At 47.8% G+C, this 7865-nt stretch overlaps 1 protein-coding gene across 2 annotated transcripts in view; it reads right to left on the bottom strand.

Annotated features, from left to right (window-relative positions):
• Window positions 1–2054: 2054 nt before the first annotated feature.
• LSM8 (LSM8 homolog, U6 small nuclear RNA associated) overlaps window positions 2055–7865 on the bottom strand; it is a 100684-nt gene continuing 94873 nt past the window's right edge. For both annotated transcript variants that reach the window (XM_063930474.1, XM_063930475.1), the window contains one exon: window positions 2055–2296. In XM_063930474.1, coding sequence (XP_063786544.1) covers window positions 2206–2296 — 91 coding nt within the window. In that variant the 3' untranslated portion in view covers window positions 2055–2205. The remainder of the gene's footprint in view (window positions 2297–7865) is intronic.

Here is a 7865-nt window from a genome sequence, read left to right on the forward strand (position 1 = left end):
CGCCCTGCACCCGTGGGAGCTGGCTGCAGGGAGGAATGGCACGCAGCGCTGTTATATGCTGGCGGGGGTATGAAACAAGTGCCCAGGCAGATATGCTTTCATGCCAGCCTTAAGAAGAAAACAGTAACCTGCTGCCCAGGGCGCTCCCCCCCCTAGCGCCCTGCACCCTGTGAGTGCCGTTGGTGTGTGGGAGCATGGAGCGTAGCACGATCTGTTACCTCCGTTACTGAAGTCTTCTGCCGTCACTGATGTCTTCTGTTCTTCACATACTCACCCGGCTTCTTTCTTCAGGCTGCCGTGAGGGAATTGACGGCGTGGCTCCCGGAACAAGCAGCTAGGCGCACCAAGTGATCGAACCCTCTGGAGCTAATGGTGTCCAGTAGACGAGAAGCAGAGCCTTTAAACTAAGAAGAAGTAGGTCCTGCTTCTCTCCCCTCACTCCCACGATGCAGGGAGCCTGTAGCCAGCAGGTCTACCTGAAAATAAAAAACCTAACAAAAAAGTATTTTACAAAAACTCAGGAGAGCTCCCCTAGTGTGTGTACCATCACTCCTGGGCACAAAGTCTAACTGAGGTCTGGAGGAGGGGCATAGAGGGAGGAGCCAGTACACACCCAGTTTAAGTCTTTATAGTGTGCCCAAGCTCCTGCGGATCAGTCTATACCCCATGGTCCTTTTGGAGTCCCCAGCATCCTCTAGGATGTATGAGAAATGAGGGGTTCAATACCCTGAGTAGAATCGGGATCCAGGTCATCCCCATCATCTTTAATATCATCATCTTTATCAGACAGCAGAGCAGGTAAACCACGCTTCTGTGGACCTGCATGAGAGGAGGGGCTGTGCATCTGCCCTAGCAGCTAAATCTTCAACAGCTTGTTTTAGTAACTGAGTCTTCTGCATATTAGCAGTGAGCTGGGAAGACAAATCTGACATCATAATCTTAAGAGACCCTAACCAGTGGGGCTCTGGACCCCCTCCCCCAGCCCCTTCACTGATTTGTGAAGACTGACTGCATTGTTCACAGGAAACAGAATCATTAGATAATGGAGAGAATCTGGAGTGACATACACAGCAAAGCTTGTGTGTACCCATATTTCACAGTAAGCACAACAACATACACACAGTTAGAATGCAAGCCTGCCCTACTGTATGTGTGAGGAGATACAGATAAAGAGAGGACACCAGCACAATATGAGCTGCACAGCCCCAGTGAGGCTGTCAGCTTTCTAAAACACAGTAAACACTAACAATTTTTGTCCTACAGAGGATCAGAATAGTGTACATAAGCAGCTCTCCCCCTTTGCTACACCCTGTACCAGTTTCCCAGCGTGTCCTGTGAGGCAGGAAGCGCTGTGTGTGCTGTAGATGGCTGCAGTAAGCAGGATTAAGGCGCCAAAATGCCTCAGGTCCCGCTCTGAGTTAACTCCGCCCCCTCAAATGGCGCCGAAGCTATAATGAATATTTATACCGGCAAAGTCTCCTACATAGCTTAAAACATCACACAAGTGCTAATCAAGCCCTTTTGTGCCAGTTCTACACGGGGGACCCCGGTTTGTACTCACGACCGATGTCACCTTCAGGCCGCGTTAGGAGTGTGCGGCGTGCTGCAGCTGTGACAGCTAAGGCGCAGTGTCCCACTGAACAACAACCCCTCAGGACAGAGGTCCTGCAGCGGGGAACAGTCTCTGCACCTCGAAAGGCTGGTGGCAGCTCCACCACCTAACTCTCACGGCACAGGTATGCTGTTGCCCAGACAGCATACCGTAAATAATAAAAGTTTAAAAGAAAATTGAAGAAAACTCTCTGGAGCTGCAGAGATGTGCATCCCCTCCTGAGGGCACTTTTTTCTAAACTGCCTGTGGCATAAAGGGGAGGAGCCAGCTCACCCAGTTTTAGAAATTTAAAGTGCACTGGCTCCTTTGGACCCCGTCTATACCCCATCATACTAGTTCCCCCAATATCCCTTAGGGATGCTAGAGAAATAAAGCAGGATTCATAGTATGGTATAAATGAAATGTTATGTTCCCATAAGAGTAAAGAAGCAGTTTCAGTAAATAAAAATGTACAAACATTTTAATTTACATAACTAAAATACAGTCACAATAAAACATGTACGTAGAATATGGCGATAATCCAAATGCATTAGTTTGTAACAAAAAAAAGTTTCTTCAAGTCATGTACAGCTCTAGATTTATATTAACATCTTTCAATTTACAACAGAGTTCAAAGGTTCTGCTCTAATATTCCCCAGATCCAGAGCAGAGTCCGTCTCTTCATCAATTTCTCCGATAACTGCCCTGTTGATCAAGATTCAAAATAGACGTTAGTTAAGTGATAGAGATAGATAGAACTAATGAAAACTATATCACTTGTTATACAGGGATATTAGGAACTTGTACTATCAGTTGTTGATTTACATATAAATCAAATATATACAAAAGCTGCTGCATTAATCCTGACATGTTATTTGAGAGATTACATTGTTTTACCTAATTTACATGTGGTGGCATACACAAACCATCTCATTCCACACAGAGAAAAATTTAAGGGGGGTACTCACGGAGCGATAATCTAAGCAATCTCACTAGATTGCTTAGATTTTAAGCATGATCTGTCCGTGTGTAGCCCCCACAGCGACAGCAATGCGTGGCTCTTTCGCTGGTGCTAGACTGGCCTGCATGCAGGCTCAATCTAGTAGGTCGCTCATTTCACCCGCTGGGTGAAATGAGCGCGCCCCCCCAGCACACATCGCGCTGTGCTGAACGGGGGAGAGATGTGTGCTCAGCAGTTCGCTCAGCACACATCTCTCCCCACATCTGCCCATGAATGCGAGCCTTTACAGGGGTCAAAACAAACAATCGGACTGGCCCTGCTTCCCTGTTGGGTGAGCTTACTTTGCATTGTGACTAATCATACTCCTAGCATTCATTAAGCACCTATCCACAAACAGCCATTGTTATGGTTACTTGCTAGGGTTATATACGAGTTGAAGAATGTTTAGTAAAACCAGCTAATGTTCTGCCTTAATAAAATCAATTCAAGGATACGTCTTCCACTGAAGGAATATGTTGAGATAAAAGGCTACAGAGACTGCAGGTATTGTACGTGAAGGTGTGTATTTAATAGCTTCATGTTTATATGAAAAAGATTGAGACACCTCTCTCTCTCTCTCAAGAGCAAAATCTTGTGTTAATCTCCCATAAAAATGTCCCCAATCCTTATGGGCCCTACACACTGATAGATCCGCCGCCGAGCTGCCCGACGGCGGATACGGCCGACGGGTGACCCGACAGCGGATACGGCCAACGGGCGACCCAGCGGCGAGGGGTTAGTGACGGGGTCACTCCCCCCGTCACCCGGCTCCATAGCCGTGCAGGCAAATATGGACGAGATCGTCTATACTGGCCTGCATGCACAAGCGACGGGGCATAAGCGATGAACGAGTGGGGGGCCGCGCATCGTTTATCGCTGGTGCCTCCACACTGAACGATATGAACGAGTTCTCGTTCATTAATGAACGAGAACGTTCATATCGTGCAGTATCATCTGCCAGTGTAGGGCCCATTAGCTGACGCAGAAGATTTACCTGCAATACTGTAGTCTCTCTCATTCTCTGAGAAAGTCTACATACAATTTGTGTTATACCATAGTCACAACTGGAACATTGTCCAGTTATACTTCATGATTACAGCCCCAGAAATTTGTATTATTTATATATATATATATATATATATATATATATATATATATAATAAGATTTTACTTACCGATAAATCTATTTCTCGGAGTCCGTAGTGGATGCTGGGGTTCCTGAAAGGACCATGGGGAATAGCGGCTCCGCAGGAGACAGGGCACAAAAAGTAAAGCTTTTTCCGATCAGGTGGTGTGCACTGGCTCCTCCCCCTATGACCCTCCTCCAGACTCCAGTTAGGTACTGTGCCCGGACGAGCGTACACAATAAGGGAGGATTTTGAATCCCGGGTAAGACTCATACCAGCCACACCAATCACACCGTACAACCTGTGATCTAAACCCAGTTAACAGTATGATAACAGCGGAGCCTCTGAAAGATGGCTTCCTTCAACAATAACCCGAATTAGTTAACAATAACTATGTACAATTTATGCAGATAATCCGCACTTGGGATGGGCGCCCAGCATCCACTACGGACTCCGAGAAATAGATTTATCGGTAAGTAAAATCTTATTTTCTCTATCGTCCTAGTGGATGCTGGGGTTCCTGAAAGGACCATGGGGATTATACCAAAGCTCCCAAACGGGCGGGAGAGTGCGGATGACTCTGCAGCACCGAATGAGAGAACTCCAGGTCCTCCTTAGCCAGAGTATCAAATTTGTAAAATTTTACAAACGTGTTCTCCCCTGACCACGTAGCTGCTCGGCAAAGTTGTAATGCCGAGACCCCTCGGGCAGCCGCCCAAGATGAGCCCACCTTCCTTGTGGAGTGGGCCTTTACAGATTTAGGCTGTGGCAGGCCTGCCACAGAATGTGCAAGTTGGATTGTGCTACAGATCCAACGAGCAATCGTCTGCTTAGACGCAGGAGCACCCATCTTGTTGGGTGCATACAATATAAACAACGAGTCAGATTTTCTGACTCCCGCTGTCCTTGCAATATATATTTTTAATGCTCTGACAACGTCCAGTAACTTGGAGTCCTCCAAGTCACTTGTAGCCGCAGGCACTACAATAGGCTGGTTCAGATGAAATGCTGACACCACCTTAGGGAGAAAATGCGGACGAGTCCGCAGTTCTGCCCTGTCCGAATGGAAAATCAGATATGGGCTTTTGTAAGATAAAGCTGCCAATTCTGATACTCTCCTGGCAGAAGCCAGGGCTAGAAGCATGGTCACTTTCCAAGTGAGATATTTCAAATCCACCTTATTTAGTGGTTCAAACCAATGAGATTTTAGAAAGTCCAAAACCACATTGAGATCCCACGGTGCCACTGGAGGCACCACAGGAGGCTGTATATGCAGCACTCCCTTAACAAAGGTCTGGACTTCAGGGACTGAAGCCAATTCTTTTTGAAAGAAAATCGACAGGGCCGAAATTTGAACCTTAATAGATCCCAATTTGAGACCCATAGACAATCCTGATTGCAGGAAATGTAGGAATCGACCCAGTTGAAATTCCTCCGTCGGAGCACTCCGATCTTCGCACCACGCAACATATTTTCGCCAAATTCGGTGATAATGTTGCACGGTTACTTCCTTCCTTGCTTTAATCAAAGTAGGAATGACTTCTTCCGGCATGCCTTTTTCCTTTAGGATCCGGCGTTCAACCGCCATGCCGTCAAACGCAGCCGCGGTAAGTCTTGAAACAGACAGGGACCCTGCTGAAGCAAGTCCCTCCTTAGAGGTAGAGGCCACGGATCTTCCGTGATCATCTCTTGAAGTTCCGGGTACCAAGTCCTTCTTGGCCAATCCGGAACCACTAGTATCGTTCTTACGCCTCTTTGCCGTATAATTCTCAATACTTTTGGTATGAGAGGCAGAGGAGGAAACACATACACCGACTGGTACACCCAAGGCGTTACCAGCGCGTCCACAGCTATTGCCTGCGGATCTCTTGACCTGGCGCAATACCTGTCCAGTTTTTTGTTGAGGCGAGACGCCATCATGTCCACCATTGGTCTTTCCCAACGGGTTACCAGCATGTGGAAGACTTCTGGATGAAGTCCCCACTCTCCCGGGTGAAGATCGTGTCTGCTGAGGAAGTCTGCTTCCCAGTTGTCCACTCCCGGGATGAACACTGCTGACAGTGCTATCACATGATTCTCTGCCCAGCGAAGAATCCTTGCAGCTTCTGCCATTGCACTCCTGCTTCTTGTGCCGCCCTGTCTGTTCACATGGGCGACTGCCGTGATGTTGTCCGACTGGATCAACACCGGTTTTCCCTGAAGCAGAGGTTCTGCCTGGCTTAGAGCATTGTATATTGCTCTTAGTTCCAGAATGTTTATGTGAAGAGACGTTTCCAGGCTCGTCCATACTCCCTGGAAGTTTCTTCCTTGTGTGACTGCTCCCCAGCCTCTCAGGCTGGCGTCCGTGGTCACCAGGATCCAATCCTGTATGCCGAATCTGCGGCCCTCCAATAGATGAGGACTCTGCAACCACCACAGAAGAGACACCCTTGTCCTTGGAGACAGGGTTATCCGTAGGTGCATCTGAAGATGCGACCCTGACCATTTGTCCAACAGATCCCTTTGGAAAATTCTTGCGTGGAATCTGCCGAATGGAATTGCTTCGTAAGAAGCCACCATTTTTCCCAGGACTCTTGTGCATTGATGTACAGACACCTTTCCTGGTTTTAGGAGGTTTCTGACAAGCTCGGATAGCTCCTTGGCTTTTTCCTCCGGGAGAAAAACCTTTTTCTGAACCGTGTCCAGAATCATCCCTAGGAACAGCAGACGAGTTGTCGGCATTAACTGGGATTTTGGAATATTCAGAATCCACCCGTGCTGTTTTAGCACTTCTTGAGACAGTGCTAATCCCATCTCTAGCTGTTCTCTGGACCTCGCCCTTATTAGGAGATCGTCCAAGTATGGGATAATTAATATGCCTTTTCTTCGAAGAAGAATCATCATCTCGGCCATTACCTTTGTAAAGATCCGAGGTGCCGTGGACAATCCGAACGGCAGCGTCTGAAACTGATAGTGACAGTTTTGTACAACGAACCTGAGGTACCCCTGGTGTGAGGGGTAAATTGGAACGTGGAGATACGCATCCTTGATGTCCAAGGATACCATAAAGTCCCCCTCTTCCAGGTTCGCTATCACTGCTCTGAGTGACTCCATCTTGAACTTGAACTTCTTTATGTACAGGTTCAAGGACTTCAGATTTAGAATAGGCCTTACCGAGCCATCCGGCTTCGGTACCACAAAAAGAGTGGAATAATACCCCTTCCCTTGTTGTAGAAGAGGTACCTTGACTATCACCTGCTGAGAGTACAGCTTGTGAATGGCTTCCAAAACCGTCTCCCTTTCGGAGGGGGACGTTGGTAAAGCAGACTTCAGGAAACGGCGAGGTGGATCTGTCTCTAATTCCAACCTGTACCCTTGAGATATTATCTGCAGGATCCAGGGATCTACCTGCGAGTGAGCCCACTGCGCGCTGTAATTTTTGAGACGACCGCCCACCGTCCCCGAGTCCGCTTGAGAAGCCCCAGCGTCATGCTGAGGCTTTTGTAGAAGCCGGGGAGGGCTTCTGTTCCTGGGAAGGAGCTGCGTGTTGCTGTCTCTTCCCTCGACCTCTGCCTCGTGGCAGATATGAATAGCCCTTTGCTCTCTTATTTTTAAAGGAACGAAAGGGCTGCGGTTGAAAAGTCGGTGCCTTTTTCTGTTGGGGAGTGACTTGAGGTAGAAAGGTGGATTTCCCGGCTGTAGCCGTGGCCACCAAATCTGATAGACCGACTCCAAATAACTCCTCCCCTTTATACGGCAAAACTTCCATATGTCGTTTTGAATCCGCATCGCCTGTCCACTGTCGCGTCCATAAAGCTCTTCTGGCCGAAATGGACATAGCACTTACCCGTGATGCCAGTGTGCAGATATCCCTCTGTGCATCACGCATATAAAGAAATGCATCCTTTATTTGTTCTAACGACAGTAAAATATTGTCCCTGTCCAGGGTATCAATATTTTCAATCAGGGACTCTGACCAAACTACCCCAGCACTGCCCATCCAGGCAGTCGCTACAGCTGGTCGTAGTATAACACCTGCATGTGTGTATATACTTTTTTGGATATTTTCCATCCTCCTATCTGATGGATCTTTAAGTGCGGCCGTCTCAGGAGAGGGTAACGCCACTTGTTTAGATAAGCGTGTTAGCGCCTTGTCCACCCTAGGAGG

This window comes from Pseudophryne corroboree, chromosome 6 (genome assembly GCF_028390025.1).
Source record: "Pseudophryne corroboree isolate aPseCor3 chromosome 6, aPseCor3.hap2, whole genome shotgun sequence".
NCBI lineage: Eukaryota > Metazoa > Chordata > Amphibia > Anura > Myobatrachidae > Pseudophryne > Pseudophryne corroboree.